Source organism: Anguilla anguilla, chromosome 12 (genome assembly GCF_013347855.1).
Source record: "Anguilla anguilla isolate fAngAng1 chromosome 12, fAngAng1.pri, whole genome shotgun sequence".
NCBI classification, from domain to species: domain Eukaryota; kingdom Metazoa; phylum Chordata; class Actinopteri; order Anguilliformes; family Anguillidae; genus Anguilla; species Anguilla anguilla.
Genome location: NC_049212.1, coordinates 38,246,246 through 38,271,846, shown reverse-complemented (window position 1 = coordinate 38,271,846; position 25,601 = coordinate 38,246,246). Strand labels below are relative to the sequence as shown.

Genomic DNA, 25,601 nt, shown 5'->3' with positions numbered 1-25,601 from the left:
GGGACGCATTTTCTTCCTCATCTTTGTGAACGATTGCATTCATAATAATTGCTGTTTTGAATATAATTCAATAGTTAGATAGCTAGCCCGGATAACAAGCATGCTGTGAGGCCATTTTGACCAAAAACCCAGCTATATTATAATAATGGCTAGGTGACAAGTGACGGCGAACCTATCATGCAGGTGGACGGAATGTAGCACAGTGGGTAAGGAACTGGGCTTGTAACCGAAAAGTCGCAGGTTCGATTCCCGGGTAAGGACACTGCCGTTGTACCCTTGAGCAAGGTACTTAACCTGCATTGCTTCAGTATATATCCAGCTGTATAAATGGATACAATGTAAAAAATGCTATGTAAAAAAGTTGTGTAAGTCGCTCTGGATAAGAGCGTCTGCTAAATGCCTCTAATGTAATCATAAACCTAGCCGGCGTTTAAACCCGGTCTCAGAGGGTCAAAATGCCGCTGCCCGACTCGTCTTCAACCTTCTCAAGTTCTCTCACGTCACTCCTCTGCTGAGGTCACCCCACTGGTTCAACGTCCTGACGCTCGCCTACACTGCAGCCAACAGGACGGCCCCATCTACTCACAGGACACGATTCAATTCTATACGCCTGCTCAACCACTCCACTCTGTGGCAGCAGGGTGCCTTGCACCCCCTGCCGTGCCAAGGATTCTCGCTCATCCCTACCACGGAGCTTCTCCACCCTAGCTCCCCAGTGGTGGAACGAACTCCCTGTCCCTCTACAAACCAAACCCATCTTCCACACCTCCTTTAAATCCAGCCATTGTTCAAATTTTGGAAATATACAAATTGAAAAGGGACCCATCTAGATTATGTGTGTCTCATTTTGTGAACCTACCACCCAAGGTGGCGCTGCAGCACCACTTGCAAAAGTGCAATATTTAATTCATGATTGCAGTTTTGCCTTTGCATCCAATAAACACCGAATTTGGTATTCATGATATTTGGATAAGGTTTGCAGTCAGTGACAAAGTTTAAGTGGCTACAATAAATTTTGGCCGAACAACAATAACTTTTCTACTAGACCTTAGTTCAAATACACTGCAACCACAAATGGAGCTGCAAGCAGGCCATAAAACCCCCCTCCTCCTGCCATCCACCACACACACACAACTGACGTGTCCAGTTCCTGAGCCTTGACAATATAGCTATATTCTGTTTTCCACAAGAATAATGGCGTCGCAAATTGTTTCGTCTTTCCTTAACAGAACTAAATTGGACTTTTTGAGGTTAAAAACCCCTAACCCCTGGAATACATCAAAACAACAAGACTGACATTTCTATATTCGTTGGACTATGACATTTCATAAAACACTTCTATGTAAAGATGATCACCTTTTAAAAACACAGTAAATTATTTCCTAGGAGCTAAATGTAAGCTGACTAACTTGGAAAGTCACAAGAAAAGTCTCTAAAGTGTGACTTCATTATTACTTCAATCCCCAGCTTCAGTTCTGGTATCTGTTCATGAGAAATCAAAATTCTCCATCACAGCAGCAAGACAGTTCACAAGTATTCACTGCAGTATGTTTATCACCTATTGGTCACCTAACCTAGGTGCAAATGGGTGCAGTATGTGCCCTGTACATGTTCTGCCAGGCTCAGAGACAGAGAGAAAGACAGACAGACAGAGGTGGAGGTTAACTACTTAACTACTTAACTGTCTTAACTACTGCTTGTATTTTTTCCATAGATTGCGTTGTTGCCGTTCTCGTTGTGTTAGTGTTAATCAGTTTAACCTTCAGGGTCCAAGTTGAACTATGCGGTTGTCCCCTGCACTTGGACCGGTACTTCTCTCTAGGGGTTTCGTCATACTTGTTCCTGGTTATGGTTATACACTTTGTTGTACGACGCTCTGGATAAGCGCGTCTGCCAAATGCCTGTAATGTAATGTAATGTTAAACTGGCTTTAAGCTGCTAAGAATTTTTTCCAAATCACAGAAATCACAATTTTCAGTCTTCTGAATTATACTCACATTGGGTGAGGGGAAATTAAAACAAAACTAAAATGTACACTTCGGTGGTACGGTGGTCGCCTCACAGCAAGAAGGTTGTGGGTCGAATCTCGGCTTGAGGCCCTTCTGTGTGGAGTTTGCATGTTCTCTCCATGTCTGCGTGGGCTTAAGACCGGCATGGCCACCACAATTTATTAAATATGGCTACAGATAATTCAGTAAGCCTCATAACATAACAAAGTCTTGGCAGTTTGGAGATTGTAACAAAATAGAACTTTAAGGCAATCTGAGCATATCCACACAAATAGCTAACCCTTAGCTAGCCAGAAAATGTGTGCAATGCATACAATAAGTAAGGAATGAACCAAGATGGGGGTGTCCCGTTATTGGAAAATAATTCCGACATGACGGAGGTGGTGAGCCGAGATCGCTTACCCAACTCCAAAGTAGGCTATACATTATTTTTCAACAACAGGACAGTCCAGATGTTTTTATTCCACTTATACGACTGGTTGCCAACAATTGTTACTTTTATATTTATTGATTTTTATCGACTTAACTGAAATTGAAATTGAAAAGGTAAACTCTGGTTGGTAGCTCGGTTTGTACCGTTGTTATGCAAAAACCTCTGGTCGTTAATTCTACTAAATCAATGATCTATCAGGAAAAATAGGTCCTTCTCGTTTTACACCATACAATTAGCACCGATTTTGGTCATCTTTGTCATTACATTATTTAAGAAAATGGCATGAAACCATAACTCAAACAAATCCATCTCCCTAAAAATGGTTTCACGGCATGCTTGTTATCCCGGCTAGCTAGCTATCAAACTACTTACTTATATTCAAAACAGCGGTTACTACCGATGCAATTGTTCACAAAGATACGGAATAAAATACGTCCCATAGCCAATAGTAGTTAAATACGGAACACCTATTCTACTGACCAAATAAGTGACGATACCGTATTTTGAGGGATGGCTGGCAACCTAAATGAAGCTAGCTACAGTAACTAGAAGCGTGATTTAACGTTGCATTCAATTGTGAAATTGAACGTTGAAAAGGGGAGGGGATCTAACAATTATTCAAAATCGAAATAATAATGTTGCTGTTTAACGGCTTTAGAATGTTGGATTTTGTAGCGCATTGATTTTAGAACTGTTAAAAGTGAGGTGTGTCTCTTCACTGAGAATTAATGCACACCCTTGGACCGATCAGTATAACTACGAATATTTTACATGCAATGTACTAGTGAACAAGGCCAGTGCTTTGATAACGGACATCATTGCTGGAAAGTAGATGAAAATTTAATATGTGAAAATAAATAAATAATTGAAGTGTCACAATTAAGGACACATTGTTTATTAAATATAGATCATAGCAACTCCATAGGAACTGTTCCTTCAAAAACAAAACAAAACAAACAAAAAAAAAAACAAAAAAAAAAACAGGAGGGGTTAAGCAGTAGCATTTGCCAAGCAGTAACCTCACTCAGATATTCAAATAATTACTCTCTGGGACACCAGCATAGTTGGAACTTGAAGAGTTCTTGATTGGGTCCCATGTAACAAACATCCTCAAGGGGACTGTTGACGTTCGTAAACAATACAGTAATATTCAACAGTTCCATCCGAAAGAGAATCAGGCCCCACCTCTATATATAACGAAAAGCTTTCGACTCATTTGTCATTTTGCCGAGGATCCGATGTCAAGAACTATTCAAGGTAATATGGAACTAGATTGACATGATAGCTTTCCATAAGAGTTTCTATATAAGAGCTTATGCAGATGAGATTTGTTTTGACTACAGTTCACTGTGAATGGCTCTTTTGTTGCAACGTGCTGTATTGTTACAGAAGCTATAATAGGAAGCATTTAATGTCACAAACACTTATTGTATATTGAGAGTTACTTAATGTTGCATAATTCTTAATTTTGCATTATTATTAACTGAAGAGCAAATAGTATGTGTAAATATATTTTGTTTTATCATTCATACATATATTTAATGCATATTTCAGGGAAAATTGTCAATACAATTTTATTTTATGAATGAAAGAATTATGAATATTACACATATTCTATATGTGATTATATCCCTAAAACAGTTTTTCTGCTCTCTGAGTCAGAACATCAGTACTGAAGTGCAGTGTTTACCGTGAGAAGTGTTGTATTAATCACAATTAATATTTGCTTCGTTTCCCATGTTCTCCTGTGTACAGCAGGTGTATGAGCCATGGATCAGAACAGCAGCAGTAAGGACCTAGTTCTACTTAATAGCTACCACAATCTGATGATGGTGAGGACAGTCATAGGGCAAATGCTGGTGTGGTTCTTCATCTGTGTTGACATGCTCATGCTCTTCACCTTCTTCAGTAAGCAGGCTTTCCGGACCAATGCCCGCTACATCCTGTTTGCTCACACCCTGATGGCTGACTGTCTACTCCTGCTGCTCACTGACCTGGTGGTGCTGCTTATCCACTTTGGTGTTCTTTTGCCTGTCAGTCACTGCATTGTGCTCTGCGTTCTCATGGGAATCGGCGTTAAAAACACGCCCTACACCATCACCGCTATGTGCCTGGAGCGCTACGTGGCCATTTGCATGCCGCTTAGACACGCCAGCATTTCCACCACCGGCAGGACCATGGCTGCCATCGCTGTCGTCTGGGCATGCAGCTCCATCCGGGCCTTCATAGATCTCATTATCGTCTCTGTCAAGGCCCCGCCAGAATACTTTGCCAAGCCCACCTTTTGCTTTTACCAGGTCATGCTGGTGACTGAGTGGCACAATCTCATGTATGTCACATTTAATCAGGTGGACTTCGGTATTATTGTGGTTATTGCTGTTCTGCTACACCAAGATCATGCTGGCAGCTCAGGCTGCCTCTGGAGAGAATAAGCAGTCTGTTTCAAAGGGGAGACGCACGCTCCTGCTCCACGGCCTGCAGCTCATTCTGTGCATGGCCGACCTGTGGACCCCTTATATTTTGGCTGTTGTTCAGAAGCAAAGTCTATACTGGCATGAGACCATCCGATTCTTAAATTTCATTGCTTTTACCATTGTCTCCAGGGCCCTGAGTCCCCTTATCTATGGCCTTAGGGATAAAAAGTTTTGCCTTGCCCTGAAATATTACATGAGCTGCAAGGTCTAGCCCCTCTCTGGAGAAATGCAGCAGCTTAGGAGTGTGTATGAATGTGTAACAGAGAAAGCCACAGAAAAAAATACTTCTGTGTACATTGGCATCATGACCCAAAAAGGTTTGCATGAGTTTTAATGAAGAGGTGAGATTTGTAACATGTGACCTAATCTCCAGGCTGTTACAGCCTTTGCATCTTCTAGTTCTAGTAATTTCTAGTCAACTTTGTTTTAATACCGTTTTAAATACTGTGTTTTAAATACTACATTTCAAATTTGATCTCTTAGATTTTCTATTCAATTACATTTATTTTCCTTTCTTTCTTTCTTTCTTTCTTTAATGCATCTCTGTTCTGCATTATTTGTAAAGTGTATTGGGACCATGCTGCATGGTGATTCTACACTTTAAATAAAAATTGATTGATTGATTGATTGATTTCATAGATTTCATCTAAACAATAATCAGCCAGGAGACTGATCGCCCTACATTTCAAAATTACAATTCAGCAAACGTGACTGCAGAAGGTTAGTCGGCCCAGGCCCAGAGACAGAGAGAAAGACAGACAGAGGTGGTGGTGAAACTGGCTTTAAGCTGCTAAGAATTTTTTCCAAATCACAGAAATCACAATTTTCAGTCTTCTGAATTATACTCACATTGGGTGGGGGGAATTAAAACGAAACTAAAATGCACACTTGGGTGGTACCACAACTTATTAAATATGGCTACAGATAATTCAGTATACCTCGATCATAACATAACAAAGTCTTGGCAGTTTGGAGATTGCCTTAAAGTTAAACTTTTTTACAATCTGAGCATGTCCGCACAAATAGCTAACCCTTAACCAGCCAGAAAATGTCTGCAATGCATACAATAAGTAAGGAATAAACCAAGACGGGGTGTCCCGTTATTGGAAAATAATTCCTACATGACGGAGGTGGTGAGCCGAGGTCACTTACCCACCCCTGAAGTAGGATAGATACGTTATTTTTCAACAACAGGACAGTCCGGATGCTTTTATTCCACTTATATACGACAGATTGACAACAATGACTATACATAGTCACTTTTATATTTATTTATTTTTATCGACTTAACTGAAATTGAAATTGGAAAAGGTAAACACTGGTTGATAGTTCTGTTTGTACCGTTGTTATGCAAAAACCTCTGGTCGTTAATTCTACGAAAACAATGATCCTATCAGGAAAAATAGTTCCTTCTCATTTTACACCATACACTTAGCACCAATTTTGGTCATTTTTGTCATTACATTATTTAGAAAATAGCATGAAACCATAACTCAAACAAATACATCTCCCTAGCTCTGTCTTGCTTTTTAACCCTCCTGTTATGTTGCGGGTCAAATTGACCCTTTTTAAAGTTTGAAAATCTAGGAAAAATACTTAAAATTATTTTTTCAGTATGAAACTTCTTCTACTGGCCTTAATTAGTGTAATCAACATTTTAAATGAAAATGGTTCATTTCATGTATTTGCAAACCCCCCCTGTATGGGGATTGACCCGGGAACATTTTTGCTGTACCTAAAAAATGAACAGAACAGGAGGGTTAAAATGGTGTGGTCACGCAGTGTAGACATTAGCGTCTTTCTAAGATGCTCTGAAAACTGCCAGCTAGCTTTATGATAGCTTCGCCGCCATTCGTCACCTGGCCAAATTATAATTCAGCAGGGTTTTGGTTCAAAATGGTTTCACGGCATGCTTGTTATCCCAGCTAGCTAGCTATCAAACTACTTACTTATATTCAAAACAGCGGTTACTACTGATGCAATTGTTCACAAAGATACGGACTAAAATACGTCCCATAGCCAATAGTAGTTAAATATGGAACACCTATTCTACTGACCAAATAAGTGACGATACCGTATTTTGAGGGATGGCTGGCAACCTAAATGAAGCTAGCTAAAGTAACTAGAAGCGTGATTTAACGTTGCAGTCAATTGTGAAATTGAACTTTGAAAAGGGGAGGGGATGTAACAATTATTCAAAATTGAAATAATAATGTTGCTGTTTAACGGCTTTAGAATGTTGGATTTTGTAGCGCATTGATTTTAGAACTGTTAAAAGTGAGGTGTGTCTCTTCACTGAGAATTAATGCACACCCTTGGACCAAGCTGTATAACTACGAATATTTCACCTGAATTGTACTAATGAACAAGACCAGCGCTTTGATAACGGACATCATTGTGGAAAGTAGATAAAAATTGAATACGTGAAAATAAATAAATATTTGAAGTGTCACAATTAAGGACACATTGTTTATTCAATATAGATCATAGCAACTCCATAGGAACTGTTCTTTCCAAAACAAAACAAAACAAAAAAAAACAAAAAACAGGAGGGGTTCAGCAGTAGCATTCGCCAAGCAGTAGCCTCACTCAGATATTCAAATAATTACTCTCAGGGACACCAGCATAGCTGGAACTTGAAGACTTTTTGATTGGGTCCCATGTAACAAACATCCTCAAGGGGCCTGTTGACTTTCATTAACAATACAGTAATATTCAACAGTTCCATCCGAAAGAGAATCAGGCCCCACCTCTATATATAACGAAAAGCTTTTGACTCATTTGTCATTTTGCCGAGGATCTAATGACAAGAACTATTCAAGGTAATATGGAACTAGATTGACATGATAGCTTTTCATAAGAGTTTCTATATAAGAGCTTATGCAGATGAGATTTGTTTTGACTACAGTTCACTGTGAATGGCTCTTTTGTTGCAACATGTGCTGTATTGTTACAGAAGCTATAATAGGAAGCACAATCATTTATTGTATATTTAGAGTTACTTAATGTTGCATAATTCTTAATTGTGCATTATTATTAACTGAAGAGAAAATAGTATGTGTAAATATATTTTGTTTTATCATTTATACATATCTTTAATGCATATTTCAGGGAAAATTGTCAATACAATTTTATTTTATGAATGAAAGAATTATGAATATTACACATATTCTATATGTGATTAAAGCCCTAAAACTGTTTTTCTTCTCTCTGAGTCAGAACATCAGTACTGAAGTGCAGTGTTTACCGTGAGAAGTGCTGTATTAATCACAATTAATATTTGCTTCGTTTCCCATGTTCTCCTGTGTACAGCAGGTGTATGAGCCATGGATCAGAACAGCAGCAGTAAGGACCTGGTTCTACTTGATAGCTACCACAATCTGGTGATGGTGAGGACAGTCATAGGGCAAATGCTGGTGTGGTTCTTCATCTGTGTTGACATGCTCATGCTCTTCACCTTCTTTAGTAAGCAGGCTTTCCGGACCAATGCACGCTACATCCTGTTTGCTCACACCCTGATGGCTGACTGTCTACTCCTGCTGCTCACTGACCTGGTGGTGCTGCTTATCCACTTCCGTGTGCTTATACCAGTCAGTCACTGCATTGTGCTCTGCATTCTCATGGGGATTGTTGTCAAAAACACGCCCTACACCATCACCGCCATGTGCCTGGAGCGCTACGTGGCCATCTGCATGCCGCTTAGACATGCCAGCATCTCCACCACTGGCAGGACCATGGCTGCCATCGCTGTCGTCTGGGCGTTCAGCTCGGTCAGAGTCATCATAGATCTTATTATCGTCTCTGTCAAGGCCCCACCTGGGTATTTTGCCAAGCCCACCCTCTGCCGTTATGACATCATGCTGGTGACTGAGTGGCACCGCCTCATGTATATCACATTTAATCAGGTGGACTTTGGTATTATTGTGGTGATCTTGTTGTTCTGCTACACCAAGATCATGCTGGCAGCTCAGACTGCCTCTGGAGAGAATAAGCAGTCTGTGTCAAAGGGGCGACGCACGCTCCTGCTCCACGGCCTGCAGCTCATTCTGTGCATGGCCGACCTGTGGACCCCCTATATTTTGGCTGTTGTTCAGAAGCAAAGTCTATACTGGCATGAGACCATCCGATTCTTAAATTTCATTGCTTTTACCATTGTCTCCAGGGCCCTGAGTCCCCTTATCTATGGCCTTAGGGATAAAAAGTTTTGCCTTGCCCTGAAATATTACATGAGCTGCAAGGTCTAGCCCCTCTCTGGAGAAATGTAGCAGCTTAGGAGTGTGTATGAATGAGTAACAGAGAAAGCCACAGAAAAAAGACTTCTGTGTACATTGGTATCATGACCCAAAGGGGTTTGCGTGAGTTTTAATGAAAAGGTGACATTTGTAAACTGTGACCTAATCTCCAGTGTGTTACTCCCTTTGCATCTTCTTGTTCTAGTCATTTTATATTTCATATATTTCATCCAAAAAATAATCAGCCAGGAAACTGATCGCCCTACATTTCAAAATTACAATTTGGCAAACGTGACTGAAGAAGGTTAGTCGGTGCACAAGCTGTGTGCTAGTGTCCCATGCTTGATATCAATTGATCTCAATTCCTTATAAAATTAAAAGGTCACACATTTTTCAGGAAAGGAAGTAGGAGTAATGAAATTGTTTATATGAACACATATAACTAAACATTTTTCTGTTTTAATCAGATTTTTTTTATAAAATTGTAACTAGTGCATCGGGAATTGCAGCTTTTATTGACCTAAGCACATTTAGTTCAGCAATTAATGGTATTCACTATGTAAATTTTGTGTTTCCCCACCTGTATAACAATACGAACTGTCTATGACTTCCAGTGACATCTCATGGCTGGGTGTAGGGCTGTTCTTCATTCCTGCAAGAAATGGCTTTTTAGACAATCAGTTGCCACCAGATTGTAGATAATCGTGCCATTTCCAGATCAGCTCAGTCATGAGGTACACATGTGTGTCTTCACAATTATACCTCATTTTAACAACAGACTCTCACATGAGAAAGCTGGTTATTTTGATAGGCTCACTTGAATTTATTACCTGAATTTTAATATCTTGTATGCTTTTGTGTGTGTGTTCCCTTTCGCCCAATAAAATTTTGAAATTATCCCAAAATTGAGTACTGTTTCATATTGACAAGTAATTTCATTGTACTTCTAGAGTGCTCACAACGATATTGTCTCAATACATGTATGTAGTGGCGGTACATTTTACCATTTTGTCTGCATGTTTCCATTAATAATAATGATGCAATTTCAGTGAAGACTAATGTATTTTATATTGTATGAAATATGTCACTTATGGAGTAGTTTTTGGATTAATTGATCTCTAGAGAACAATACAAGTTGGAATTTTATTCCAAATCACAGAAATCACAATTTTCAGTCTGCTGAATCATACTCACATTGGGTGGGGGGAATTAGAATGAAACTAAAATGTACACTTTCCATTGGTTTCCATTCAGTTTTTTGTAGGAGTCAGGCACAACCATCAGGGGGGTGCACTGAAGAGTGTCTCCGATTATTATTTTTACTGAACAACTTAAAATACGTAAATTCTCATACCTTTTGAAAGGAAAATGACATGAGAGGGGGGTGAATGAGAAGAGATGAAATAAGTTGTGTTCATTGCGTGTTCATGCACTGTCAGAAAATGACAGCATGAATAAGGCTGGGCCTAACAAGAGGGCAGATAGAGATAAGAGCCCTTGCGAAAAAAGCTGTTTTGACAATGGGACAGCCCTAAGCCCTCATGGACTTGACGGGAATGTTCCTTTGAGTGCACAAGTCCAGAGAACGGGATTCAGCCACTGAGGTACCGTGCCCACACTGGAGAGGACCATCAGCCTCTCCTCCTCCAGGAATGCGCACTGTCTGTTCAACAAGACCGGCTGCAGCTGGTCCTTAGTGAAGGAGGTGCAGCTGTCCCTCACTGCAGCACTCAGGCAGCCCCCATCAGTGAGACTGGGGGCTGCGCAGTACCTGCATTTCGGCTGACTGCTTTGCAGATGCAGGCAGCCAGACAGAAGGTGCCACCTGCCACACATGGATGCACTGGAGCTCACAGATTCGGGATGTACGGTTTACTGATGATGTCATTGGGGGCGGAATATTTTTAAGACAACACTCGTACTAAGTGAAACGTTTAACAGCCAGATATTTGTTTGGGATTCGCCATTTTTGCTTGTGTGAGTGAATTTTCACACTGGACAAAAACCCAAAAAGAGGCCTTTCATACCTGCAGTCAGTGGAATTAAGAGTGTTGACTGCCACAATGAGCCTAATTTTATACATGTGGTGAGAGAGACAAACGGAGGGCATTGTTTGATCACTGACACATTTTATTTGAGGAAACAGCAAACATGATGGTGCAATTTGACACGCCGCAGAATTTGCCTGAGAGTTGTCTGAGTTGTCTTTGTGTTTGTTTACCTTCTGAGATTACAGGGGAGAGCCCAACAATAATTATTTTGGATTTCCTTACATTTCAGGCCCTCGCCTCCTTGTTAGTGGCCCAGCTCCACATGATGAAACTCGACCGAGGAGATTGCACCATAGCAGTGTGGCGCAGCAGCACACTTCCAGCCCTGTAGGCCTGTGTGTGCCATGCAGGGAGAGAGTTCTTGCCAGAAAGCTCCAGGGAGCCCCCCCCCCCCCCCCCCTTCCCACCACAGTGAAAACACAGACATTAAATATTAACAGACAACTCCTGAGACACGTGCCTCATTGCACCATCATGTTTGTTCTTTTGTCGAGAAAACAAGGATTCTCTGTGGAGTTGTTACGTTATTCTGGGCCTGAGTACACCTGCAGACAATGTCAAGTTTCAATGAGGAGGGGAATAAGATTTTGATTCAATGTCAATTGTGACTTTTACGGTTTGCTGCCAGTAGTTCTGTCTGTTTGGATCCCATGTACTGTATGTGTAGGGTCATATTAGTGTTGGGCATACTGTAATTACTTTACTTACTGAGGGTAGATTCCCTTGTACCATGGTGTTGAGACTTTGCTATTGGAATGAGCTTCACCTTTCATTTTGCCTTGCTTATCTATCAAGGTTTGGCATAGAGGGCACATTCAGTTTCATGTAAAGAAATCTGCACTTTTTTTTTCTTCGAAAGTAAAAAAAAACTCAATTGTCTCAATTGAACTTCAATTGTTCATCCAGTTTTTTGAAAATATTACCTGTTTCTTGTTTCACTGTTCTGCTGGACAATGGTCCTGGATGGCTGTACGATGTGATAATGGCATAACACTATATTTAAATCCCTCTATACAAATATCTCATTGAACATTCTGGAACTGCTGATGATAGTATTGTAAGGAATAAACCACAACGCGCTGTCCCGTTATTGGAAAATAATGTACGACGGAGGTGGTGACGCCATATTACGATATGTCTTGAATTTCTGAATTCAAAATTGCCATTTAATCCACTTTAATGCATTCTCCATATTCACTGTTTTTATTAGCTGCGCCCGCAGCTCTATAGCTCTGTCTGTCGGTAGGTCGGTCGGTCGGTCGGTTGGTCCACAAAAAGTGTCTCACTTCGTAGCGGCCACAGTTTTCGCCCAAGGAGGCTGAAATTAGGCATGGATGTTTGTCATAACCGAAGGTAGAGCTGAGTAACTTTCAAGGCCGATTGACCAAGAGGGGGCGTGGCGATGGGCGTGGCCTATCACAAAAAGGTGCATAACTCCCGAATGGATTCACAGATTTGCACAAGATTTTGTGGAAAGGTTGGTCACATGAGCCAAAGAGGTCACGTGTTTGTGTGAGGGTGCGTGAGGGGGCATGGCGATGGGCGTGGCCTATCACAAAAAGGCACATAACTCCCGAATGGATTCACAGATTTGCACAAGATTTTGTGGAAAGGTTGGTCACATGAGCCAAAGAAGAGGTCATGTGTTTGTGTGAGGGTGTGTGCGTGGATGCGCGCACACATGGATGCGAGTGTGCGGTTGCAGCTATTGCGGATTCACGCTTGTTCACTAAACACTCACAGCGTTTCTTCACACGCTGTCTCTGCATTCCATAATGTGTGAATCATGGATGTTTAGAAATTCAGAGAAATAAAGTTTGTCTGTTAACTAGCTATAATACCATGTCACCTTCAGAGTGCCCTGGACACAGATCAACCTGCAAGAGTACATTAAATCTGGTTCACAAATGTGAGCCATGGTAAGACTGGTATGGGCACCACAATTGAATATGGCTACAGATAATTTAGTATGCCGCATAACATAACAAAGTCTTGGCAGTTTGGAGATTGTAACAAAGTTGAATTTTAAGGCATTTAAGCATATTGGCACAAATAGCTAACCTTTAGCTAGCTAGCAAATGTCTGCAATGCATTCAATAAGTAAGGAATAAACCAGGACGGGGTGTCCCGTTATTGGAAAATAATAGGCGATGAACGTGGTAAGCCAAGGTCCCTTAACCACCCCCGAAGTAGGCTATACGTTAATTTTCAACAACATGACAGTTCGGATGTGTTTATTCCAAATATGACGGGTACCATTCTACTGACCAAATAAGGGACGAAACCGTATTTTGCAGGATGGTTGGCAGCCTAAATGAAGCTAGCCACAGTAACTAGAAGTGTGATTTAACGTTGAAATTGGTGAAATTGAACATTGAAAAGTGGAGGGGATGTAACAATAATTCATAACGATAATAATAATGTTGCTGTTTAACAGCTTTAGAATGTCGGATTTTGTAGCGCATTGATTTTAGAAGTGTTAAAAGGCCGGTGTGTCCCTTTACTGAGAATTAATGCACACACTTGGACCAATCAGTATAACTACGAATATTTGACATGAATTGTACTAGTGAACAAGGTCAGTGCTTTGATAACGGACACATTGCTGGAAAGTAGATAAAAATGTAATACCTGAAAATAAATAAATCATTTTTTTAAGTGTCACAGTTAAGGACACATTGTTTACTGAATATAGATCATAGCAACTCCATATGAACTGTTCCTTCCAAAAAAAAAATAAAAAATTAAAATATCCTAATCCCTTACCATATATTCAAATAATTAATCTCTGGGACACCTGCATAGCTGGAACTTGAAGACTTCTTGATTGGGTCCCATGTAACAAACATCCTCAATGGGCCTGTTGACGTAAACAATACAGTAATATTCAACAGTTCCTTGTGGAAGATAATCAGGCCCCACCTCTATATATAAGAAAAAGCTTTCAGGTGATTTGTCATTTTGCTGAGGATCTGAGGTCAAGAATTATTCAAGGTAATATAGAACAAGATTGACATAATTGCTGTTCATAATGGCCTTTTTATTTCTTTTTTGAATACATTTTGCTCATTAGAAATGAATGTGCTTTTTAAAATTCATGCAGGCATAAGATGAAGTTACAATTCATTTCAAACTTTAGATGCAGCATGGACTTTCCTATTTTCTATTTGAAAAAAAAAACATCGAAAAATGGAAAAGAAGGGAGTAAGTAGGGTTTCTACATAAGAGCTTATGCAGATAAGATTTGTTTTGACTGCAGTTCACTGTGAATGGCTCTTTTGCTGCAACATGTGCTGTATTGTTAAAGAAGCTATAATAGGATGGATTTAATGTCACAAACATTTATTGTATATTGAGAGTTACTTAATGTTGCATAATTCTTAATTGTGCATTATCATTAACTGAAGAGCATATATGTTTAAATATATTTTGTTTTTATCATTCATACATATCTTTAATGCATATTTCAGGGAAAATTGTCAAGGCTATTTTATTTTATGAATGAAAGAATTATGAATATTACACATATTCTGTATGTGATTATATCCCTAAAACTGTTTTTCTTCTCTCTGAGTCAGAACACCAGTACTGAAGAGCAGTGTTTATCGTGAGAAGTGCTGTTGCATTAGTCACAATTAATATTTGCTTCGTTTCCCATGTTCTCCTGTATACCGCAGGTGTATGAGCCATGGATCAGAACAGCAGCAGTAAGGACCTGGTTCTACTTGATAGCGACCACAATCTGGTGATGGTGAGGACAGTCATAGGGCAGATGCTGATGTGGTTCTTCATCTATGTTGACATGCTCATGCTCTTCACCTTCTTCAGTAAGCAGGCTTTCCGGAGCGATGCACGCTACATCCTGTTTGCTCACACCCTGCTGACTGACTGTCTACTCCTGCTGCTCATTGACCTGGTGGTGCTGCTTACCCACTTTCAAGTGCTTGTACCTGTCGGTCGCTGCATCGTGCTCTGCATTCTCATGGGGATTGTTGTCAAAAACACGCCCTACACCATCACCGCTATGTGCCTGGAGCGCTACGTGGCCATCTGCATGCCGCTTAGACACGCCAGCATTTCCACCACCGGCAGGACCATGGCTGCCATCGCTATTATCTGGGCATTCAGCTCCGTCAGGGTCATTATGGATCTCATTATCGTCACTGTCATGGCCCCACCAGAATTTTTTGCCGTGCCCACCTTTTGCCATTACGAGATCATGCTGGTGACTGAGTGGCAACGCCTCATGTTTGTCACATTTAATCAGATGGACTTCGGTATTATTGTGATAATCATACTGTTCTGCTACACCAAGATCATGCTGGCGGCTCAGGCTGCCTCTGGAGAGAATAAAGAGTCTGCGTCGAAGGGGCGACGCACGCTCCTGTTCCACAGCCTGCAGCTCATTCTGTGCATGGCCGACCTGTGGGGCCCCTATTTATTGTCTGTTGTTTTGCAGCAAAGTCCACACTTGTTCCTGCACATGCGATTCTTCAGTTTCATTGCTTTTACCATAGTCTCAAGGGCCCTGAGTCCCCTTATCTATGGCTTTAGGGATAAACAGTTTTGCCTTGCCCTGAAATATTACATGAGCTGCAAGGTCTAGCCCCTCTATGGGGAAGTATAGCAGCTTAGAACGAAAGCGAAATGGAGAAAGCCACAGAAAAAAAATCCTTCCGTGTACATTGGTATCTTAACCCACAAAGATTAAACAAAAATGGGAAAATTTGTCAAGTTTTCATTAGTTTTAATGGAGAGGTGAATTTTTTTTTGCATCTTCTATTTCTAGTCATTTCATTGTATAAATTTAATTTCCACAAAACTTTGGCCAGATTACTTCTCAATCCCTTAAAATAAAAAAGATCACGTTTTTCGGAGAAAGAAAATGAAATTGTGTATCACAATACATTAGAGGCATTTAGCAGATGCTCTTATCCAGAGCAACGTACTCAACCTTTTACATGGCATTTACATTACACCCATTTATACAGCTGATTTTATACACCTTTAGGTCACAAGGCCAGCTCCTCATCCATTATACTACCTTGCCACACAGTGTTTACCTAGAAACACATATTACTCAACATTTTTCTATTTTTAATTAAATAAAATGAATTATATATATAACTGTAGTCATTACAGCTTTCATTAGACCAAGCCCAATAAAATGGCATTGACCATGTACATTTTATGTTTCCCCACCAGCACAACATCACAAACCAGCACATTTGCGACACACCGAGTGACATCTCATGGCTGTGTGTAGGGACCTTCTTCATTCCCGTAAGACATGGCTTTCAAGACAATTACTTGCCAGCACCAGGTTGTACGAAATAGTACCATCTGCTGATGACAGTGAGGGAAAATGTTTTGATTCAGCTCAGTGTTGAGGTATACATGTGTCTTTGCACTTTTAAACAACAAACTGTCACATGTGTACGCTGGGTATTTTAAAGTAATCACTTGAAGGGATTACCTGAATTTGAATATCTTGTTTATTTTTGTTTTGTGTGCACCCTTTTACCCAATAAAATTATTATCACAAAATGGAGTAGTTTTGAATAATAATAATTAAATAACAAATTATTTCAGTGTACTTAATCTAGAGTGTATGCAATCATATTGTGAAAATACATGTATGCAGTGGCAGCACCTTTCCATTAATAAATACGAAGCTATTCCAGTGATGACTGATGTATTTTACAATGTGGAAAATGTGTCACTTATGGAATAGTTTTTGGTTAAATAGATTTCTAGTGAAAAAAACACAAGTTATATATGACCTACGCCATTGCAGTCTGTGAGGCAGTAATCTGCGGGTCCAGAGGGCTCTGTTTGGGACTGGGCCAGTTTCACCAGCCAGAGGCCTGGAGGACCCAGCTGCAGAACTGTGGCCTACCGGATGGTTGTGCCTGAGCCCTACAAAAAACAGAGAGTAATGGAAACCTTTGGAAAGTGTACATTTTAGTTTTACACTAATTCCCCCCACCCAGTGTGAGTATAATTCAGCAGACTGAAAATTGTGATTTCTGTGATCTGAAAATGATTAATAGCAGCTTAAAGCCAGTTTAACCACCACCTCTGTCTGTCTTTCTCTCTGTCTCTGAGCCTGGTAGAGCATGTACAGGGCACATACTGCACCCATTTGCACCCAGGTTAGGTGACCAATAGGTGATAAACATACTGCAGTGAATACTTGTGAACCATCTTGCTGCTGCAATGCATAATTTTGATTTCTCATGAACAGATACCAGAATTGAAGCTGGGGATTGAAGTAGAAATTAAGTCACACTTAAAGACCTTTCTTGTGACCTAAACTTTGTAAAAGAATAGCTTGGATAATAATGATGAATGCGGCCGCAAGCAGCAATGTGGGGGGTCCAAGCACCAAGGGTAAACTGCAGAGCATTGAGATACCATGCACACATAAGGTCCACATAAAGTCCCCCTCATTGCCTGGTGTTGCTCATCCTTCCCTTCCTGCCCATCCTGCTCTCACCCACAAGTGCTCATGTAATGTAAAAAGGAAAAGTAAAGCATGCAACTCCTAAACAAAAAAATCTAGATTATGGTTTGAAAGAATATCTTCCTGGGTTCAAGCACAGATGGTTATGCCACATGCACTGTTCACTGTGCGCCCGGAGACCATCGCGTCCTGCTGAGTTCTGCGTGTGCAGTTCATTACAGTCTTTGTGAACGCACTGCAGGGGTGGCCTACATGTAGTGTGACATATGGCGATGGTCATTTTTGAGAATAATTACCTTCCCCAAATTGGTTTAATATATAGAAGTGAAATTATGATAGTGTTGCTCTGAGTGATGCATTTATTCAATTCAAAGCTCTGACCCATTTACAGTCAGGACCATAATATGAACTGCGGCTCAAAACAGTGCTGTCCTGATAGGAGAAATTATCGTATATAGCCCTTTTGGATATATACAATATATATATCCAAATATATGGCTGACACTGGGATGTGTGATATTATTTGTTCTGAATGAGGTGCTAGACATGTGGGAAAAAATTTGGCAGATGTACATTGAATGGCATGGCCATAATTTTTTCAGTTTCATGCATGTCATGCATAATAAATTGGCAGCCATACCGAACGTGACTGCCAAATTTTGTGAATTTTTGAGCGTGGGAAAGGGACTAAAAGGTAGCGAAAGGCAGAAGAAAAATAATAAGAATAACTAGAGAGGTTGCAATTCCTGAAGGAATTGTGTGGGCTTGCTTCAAATTCCAACTGGCACTGTCCTCAAGCCTCAATGCATTTCAATGAGGGCGCATAGCTCAGAAGAAGCACAAAACCGTCCAGACCCAAGGCGCACCATTGTGTTACACATACAGACAGGGATCAGCAAGTAGCGATTAAGTTCCAGGGATTAGTCATATCCTAAAAGTGTCATGATTAAAACTTGCTAACTATATAGCTAGCTAGCTATGGCATGTCCTCACCTCTGTAATGTCGTTTGTTGTCCTCTGTGTGTCCATACATCTGTGTCAGTGGTTGTAGCTTCCGTGTGTCCATACATCTGTGTCAGTGGTTGTAGCTGGGTGTCATTAGCTCCTACTCATGCATGCAGGATCACATCCGTACATGGGTTGTAGCTGTGTGTACATAGCTCCTACTCATGCGTGCAGAATAGCATCCGTACGCGCTAACTAGGTTAACTAAAGTAGGCGAAACGCTAACATGTTAGGGTTAGCTAAAGTAACGTCAGGCGATAAAGCTGTGATTAAAAATCTCATGCCAACCATCTCATGCTGCACATGCATCCGACTAAAGCGTTTCACTAAACATATAGTAACCATATGCCACGGCCTGTCGTAAGCTATTGCTTAATTATAAAATGGGTAGCTCAAATCAAGCAATCTGATTGGTTCATAGCCGTAGTATATTAACCATATACCACGACTATGACGTCTAATTCCTTTGCGCAATGCAGTATCACTCCGCGTCTGAGAAAAATGTGTAAGTTGCATAGCAACCACCTCCCACTATGTGCAGGCAGCCAGGAGGGCCTATTTTATTTTGAACACTATTATGTATTACTAAAAACTATTTAAATTGGAGTGTGTCTATTACTTTCATATTGCCATAATTGGTGACCGTTTTATAAAACCAATAGCTCACTTCAGGCCGTGATATGTGGTTATTATATTACAGCTAAGGGGCGATGTTTGGCCCGATGCAAAGTGGAGGTATAACCATATACAAATATTTGCATAACGCAAATAAATATTTGCGTTATGCAAACTAAACCATGGAGGTAAACATAAAAAAACCTTTCAGATCAGTGTAGTTGATGATAGTAAGCTAATGTTAGACTGACTGTCAGCAAGCTTGCTAGGGATAGATAACTAACATGAATTCACTTGGATTTGACTTATTGGCATGAAATCTGCATCCAAGGACTTGATACTTGGGACATGGAAATATTTGATGACCGGTGCCAGATATAGACATGAAATAATAATGAACAAGGCCAGTGCTTTAATAATGAACACATTAAGATTTAATATGTTTTCTAAATTTCTGAAAATAAATAAATAATTGAAGTGTCACAATTAAGGACAAATTGTTTACTGAATTTAGATAATAGCAGCTCCACAGGAATGGTTTTTTCAAAAAACAAAACAAAAAACAAAAAAAAAAACAGACCAGGAAGTGTTTAACAGTACCTCTTCATTGGTAGCATTCGCCAAGCAGTAGCCTCACTCAGATATTCAAATAATTACTCTCTGGGACACCAGCATAGCTGGAACTTGAAGACTTTTTGATTGGGTCCCATGTAACAAACATCCTCAAGGGGCCTGCTGACGTTCGTAAACAATACAGTAATATTCAACAGTTCCATCCGAAAGAGAATCAAGCCCCACCTCTATATATAACCGAAAACTTTCGACTCATTTGTCATTTTGCCGAGGATCCGATGTCAAGAACTATTCAAGGTAATATGGAACTAGATTGACATGATAGCTTTCCATAAGAGTTTCTATATAAGAGCTTATGCAGATGAGATTTGTTTTGACTACAGTTCACTGTGAATGGCTCTTTTGTTGCAACATGTCCTGTATTGTTACAGAAGCTATAATAGGAAGCATTTCATGTCACAAACACTTATTGTATATTGAGTTACTTAATGTTGCATAATTCTTAATTGTGCATTATTATTAACTGAAGAGCAAATAGTATGTGTAAATATATTTTGTTTTATCATTCATACATATCTTTAATGCATATTTCAGGGAAAATTGTCAATACTATTTTATTTTATGAATGAAAGAATTATGAATATTACACATATTCTGTATGTGATTATATCCCTATGAATGAGAAGTGCTGTTGCATTAGTCACAATTAATATTTGCTTAGTTTCCCATGTTCTCCTGTATACTGCAGGTGTATGAGCCATGGATCAGAACAGTAGCAGTAAGGACCTGGTTCTGCTTGATAGAGACCACAATCTGGTGATGGTGAGGACAGTCATAGGGCAGATGCTGATGTGGTTCTTCATCTATGTTGACATACTCATGCTCTTCACCTTCTTCAGTAAGCAGGCCTTCCGGAGCGATACACGCTACATCCTGTTTGCTCACACCCTGCTGACTGACTGTCTACTCCTGCTGCTCATTGACCTGGTGGTGCTGCTTACCCACTTCAGTGTGCTTGTACCTGTGGGTCGCTGCATCGTGCTCTGCATTCTCATGGGAATCGTTGTCAAAAACACGCCCTACACCATCACCGCTATGTGCCTGGAGCGCTACGTGGCCATCTGCATGCCGCTTAGACATGCCAGCATTTCCACCACCGGCAGGACCATGGCTGCCATCGCTATTATCTGGGCATTCAGCTCCATCAGGGTTATTATGGATCTCATTATCGTCACTGTCACGGCCCCACCAGAATTTTTTGCCGTGCCCACCTTTTGCCATTACGAGATCATGCTGGTGACTGAGTGGCAACGCCTCATGTTTGTCACACTTAATCAGATGGACTTCGGTATTATTTTGATAATCATACTGTTCTGCTACACCAAGATCATGCTGGCAGCTCAGGCTGCCTCTGGAGAGAATAAAGAGTCTGCGTCGAAGGGGCGACGCACGCTCCTGTTCCACAGCCTGCAGCTCATTCTGTGCATGGCCGACCTGTGGGTCCCCTATTTACTGTCTATTGTTTTGCAGCACAGTCCACACTTGTTCCTGCACATGCGATTCTTCAGTTTCATTGCTTTTACCATTGTCTCAAGGGCCCTGAGTCCCCTTATCTATGGCTTTAGGGATAAACAGTTTTGCCTTGCTCTGAAATATTACATGAGCTGCAAGGTCTAGCCCCTCTATGGGGAAGTATAGCAGCTTAGAACGAAAGCGAAATGGAGAAAGGCACAGAAAAAAAATCCTTCCGTGTACATTGGTATCTTAACCCACAAAGATTAAACAATAATGGGAAAATTTGTCAAGTTATCATTAGTTTTAATGGAGAGGTGAATTTTTTTGCATCTTCTATTTCTAGTCATTTCATTGTATAAATTTAATTTCCACAAAACTTTGGCCAGGTTACTTCTCAATCCCTTAAAATAAAAAAGACCACGTTTTTCGGAGAAAGAAAAAAACTGTAGTAATTACAGCTTTCATTAGACCAAGCCCAATAAAATGGCATTGACCATGTACATTTTATGTTTCCTCACCAGCACAACATCACAAACCAGCACATTTGCGACACACCGAGTGACATCTCATGGCTGTGTGTAGGGACCTTCTTCATTCCCGTAAGACATGGCTTTCAAGACAATTACTTGCCAGCACCAGGTTGTACGAAATAGTACCATCTGCTGATGACAGTGAGGGAAAATGTTTTGATTCAGCTCAGTGTTGAGGTATACATGTGTCTTTACACTTTTAAACAACAAACTGTCACATGTGTACGCTGGGTATTTTAAAGTAATCACTTGAAGGGATTTCCTGAATTTGAATATCTTGTTTATTTTTGTTTTGTGTGCACCCTTTTACCCAATAAAATTATTATCACAAAATGGAGTAGTTTTGAATAATAATTATTAAATAACAAATTATTTCAGTGTACTTAATCTAGAGTGTATGCAATCATATTGTGAAAATACATGTATGCAGTGGCAGCACCTTTCCATTAATAAATACGAAGCTATTCCAGTGATGACTGATGTATTTTACAATGTGGAAAATGTGTCACTTATGGAATAGTTTTTGGTTAAATAGATTTCTAGTGAAAAAAACACAAGTTATATATGACCTACGCCATTGCAGTCTGTGAGGCAGTAATCTGCGGGTCCAGAGGGCTCTGTTTGGGACTGGGCCAGTTTCACCAGCCAGAGGACTGGAGGACCCAGCTGCAGAACTGTGGCCTACCGGATGGTTGTGCCTGAGCCCTGCAAGGAACAGAGAGTAATGGAAACCATTGGAAAGTGTACATTTTAGTTTTACACTAATTCCCCCCACCCAGTGTGAGTATAATTCAGCAGACTGAAAATTGTGATTTCTGTGATCTGAAAATGATTAATAGCAGCTTAAATCCAGTTTAACCACCACCTCTGTCTGTCTTTCTCTCTGTCTCTGAGCCTGGTAGAGCATGTACAGGGCACATACTGCACCCATTTGCACCCAGGTTAGGTGACCAATAGGTGATAAACATACTGCAGTGAATACTTGTGAACCATCTTGCTGCTGCAATGCATAATTTTGATTTCTCATGAACAGATACCAGAATTGAAGCTGGGGATTGAAGTAGAAATTAAGTCACACTTAAAGACCTTTCTTGTGACCTAAACTTTGTAAAAGAATAGCTTGGATAATAATGATGAATGCGGCCGCAAGCAGCAATGTGGGGGGTCCAAGCACCAAGGGTAAACTGCAGAGCATTGAGATACCATGCACACATAAGGTCCACATAAAGTCCCCCTCATTGCCTGGTGTTGCTCATCCTTCCCTTCCTGCCCATCCTGCTCTCACCCACAAGTGCTCATGTAATGTAAAAAGGAAAAGTAAAGCATGCAACTCCTAAACAAAAAAATCTAGATTATGGTTTGAAAGAATATCTTCCTGGGTTCAAGCACAGATGGTTATGCCACATGCACTGTTCAGTGTGCGCCCGGAGACCATCGCGTCCTGCTGAGTTCTGCGTGTGCAGTTCATTACAGTCTTTGTGAACGCACTGCAGGGGTGGCCTACATGTAGTGTGGCATATGGCGATGGTCATTTTTGAGAATAATTACCTTCCCCAAATTGGTTTAATATATAGAAGTGAAATTATGATAGTGTTGCTCTGAGTGATGCATTTATTCAATTCAAAGCTCTGACCCATTTACAGTCAGGACCATAATATGAACTGCGGCTCAAAACAGTGCTGTCCTGATGGGAGAAATTATCGTATATAGCCCTTTTGGATATATACAATATATATATCCAAATATATGGCTGACACTGGGATGTGTGATATTATTTGTTCTGAATGAGGTGCTAGACATGTGGGAAAAAATTTGGCAGATGTACATTGAATGGCATGGCCATAATTTTTTCAGTTTCATGCATGTCATGCATAATAAATTGGCAGCCATACCGAACGTGACTGCCAAATTTTGTGAATTTTTGAGCGTGGGAAAGGGACTAAAACGTAGCGAAAGGCAGAAGAAAAATAATAAGAATAACTAGAGAGGTTGCAATTCCTGAAGGAATTGTGTGGGCTTGCTTCAAATTCCAACTGGCACTGTCCTCAAGCCTCAATGCATTTCAATGAGGGCGCATAGCTCAGAAGAAGCACGAAACCGTCCAGACCCACGGCGCACCATAGTGTTACACATACAGACAGGGATCAGCAAGTAGCGATTAAGTTCCAGGGATTAGTCATATCCTAAAAGTGTCATGATTAAAACTTGCTAACTATATAGCTAGCTAGCTATGGCATGTCCTCACCTCTGTAATGTCGTTTGTTGTCCTCTGTGTGTCCATACATCTGTGTCAGTGGTTGTAGCGTCCGTGTGTCCATACATCTGTGTCAGTGGTTGTAGCTGGGTGTCATTAGCTCCTACTCATGCATGCAGGATCACATCCGTACATGGGTTGTAGCTGTGTGTACATAGCTCCTACTCATGCGTGCAGAATAGCATCCGTACGCGCTAACTAGGTTAACTAAAGTAGGCGAAATGCTAACATGTTAGGGTTAGCTAAAGTAACGTCAGGCGATAAAGCTGTGATTAAAAATCTCATGCCAACCATCTCATGCTGCACATGCATCCGACTAAAGCGTTTCACTAAACATATAGTAACCATATGCCACGGCCTGTCGTAAGCTATTGCTTAATTATAAAATGGGTAGCTCAAATCAAGCAATCTGATTGGTTCATAGCCGTGGTATATTAACCATATACCACGACTATGACGTCTAATTCCTTTGCGCAATGCAGTATCACTCCGCGTCTGAGAAAAATGTGTAAGTTGCATAGCAACCACCTCCCACTATGTGCAGGCAGCCAGGAGGGCCTATTTTATTTTGAACACTATTATGTATTACTAAAAACTATTTAAATTGGAGTGTGTCTATTACTTTCATATTGTCATAATTGGTGACCGTTTTATAAAACCAATAGCTCACTTCAGGCCGTGATATGTGGTTATTATATTACAGCTAAGGGGCGATGTTTGGCCCGATGCAAAGTGGAGGTATAACCATATACAAATATTTGCATAACGCAAATAAATATTTGCGTTATGCAAACTAAACCATGGAGGTAAACATAAAAAAACCTTTCAGATCAGTGTAGTTGATGATAGTAAGCTAATGTTAGACTGACTGTCAGCAAGCTTGCTAGGGATAGATAACCAACATGAATTCACTTGGATTTGACTTATTGGCATGAAATCTGCATCCAAGGACTTGATACTTGGGACATGGAAATATTTGATGACCGGTGCCAGATATAGACATGAAATAATAATGAACAAGGCCAGTGCTTTAATAATGAACACATTAAGATTTAATACGTTTTCTAAATTTCTGAAAATAAATAAATAATTGAAGTGTCACAATTAAGGACAAATTGTTTACTGAATTTAGATAATAGCAGCTCCACAGGAATGGTTTTTTCAAAAAACAAAACAAAAAACAAAAAAAACAACAGACCAGGAAGTGTTTAACAGTACCTCTTCATTGGTAGCATTCGCCAAGCAGTAGCCTCACTCAGATATTCAAATAATTACTCTCTGGGACACCAGCATAGCTGGAACTTGAAGACTTTTTGATTGGGTCCCATGTAACAAACATCCTCAAGGGGCCTGCTGACGTTCGTAAACAATACAGTAATATTCAACAGTTCCATCCGAAAGAGAATCAAGCCCCACCTCTATATATAACGAAAAACTTTCGACT

The 25,601-nt window shown here is 40.3% G+C and overlaps 3 protein-coding genes and 1 pseudogene across 6 annotated transcripts in view; all 4 read left to right on the top strand.

Moving 5' to 3' along the window:
- The window catches only part of LOC118208811 (odorant receptor 131-2-like), a 41,033-nt gene extending 19,383 nt beyond the window's left edge, over window positions 1–21,650 (top strand). The window contains exons 1-2 of one of the 2 annotated variants that reach the window (XM_035383715.1): window positions 20,135–20,155; window positions 20,607–21,650. In XM_035383715.1, the coding sequence (XP_035239606.1) occupies window positions 20,618–21,535 (918 nt within the window). In that variant the 5' untranslated portion in view covers window positions 20,135–20,155; window positions 20,607–20,617 and the 3' untranslated portion in view covers window positions 21,536–21,650. Of the gene's footprint in view, window positions 1–20,134; window positions 20,156–20,606 lie in introns of those variants that run through there. The other variant, XM_035383714.1, reaches the window with a different exon arrangement.
- On the top strand, window positions 3,674–5,537 carry LOC118208812 (annotated as a pseudogene).
- On the top strand, window positions 7,710–10,047 carry LOC118208814 (odorant receptor 131-2-like). Of its 2 annotated transcripts, none has more exons than XM_035383717.1 (2): window positions 7,710–7,738; window positions 8,232–10,047. In XM_035383717.1, exon 2 carries the CDS (start codon window positions 8,243–8,245, stop codon window positions 9,158–9,160), a length of 918 nt encoding a protein of 305 aa, XP_035239608.1. In that variant the 5' UTR covers window positions 7,710–7,738; window positions 8,232–8,242; the 3' UTR covers window positions 9,161–10,047. The 2 variants fall into 2 exon arrangements, with proteins under 2 accessions (XP_035239608.1, XP_035239609.1); XM_035383718.1 differs by having other exon boundaries at window positions 8,229–10,047.
- LOC118208816 (odorant receptor 131-2-like) lies at window positions 14,170–16,107 on the top strand. Of its 2 annotated transcripts, none has more exons than XM_035383719.1 (2): window positions 14,170–14,193; window positions 14,877–16,107. In XM_035383719.1, exon 2 carries the CDS (start codon window positions 14,888–14,890, stop codon window positions 15,803–15,805), a length of 918 nt encoding a protein of 305 aa, XP_035239610.1. In that variant the 5' UTR covers window positions 14,170–14,193; window positions 14,877–14,887; the 3' UTR covers window positions 15,806–16,107. The 2 variants fall into 2 exon arrangements, with proteins under 2 accessions (XP_035239610.1, XP_035239611.1); XM_035383720.1 differs by lacking the exon at window positions 14,170–14,193 and adding an exon at window positions 14,385–14,403.
- Window positions 21,651–25,601: the final 3,951 nt, after the last annotated feature.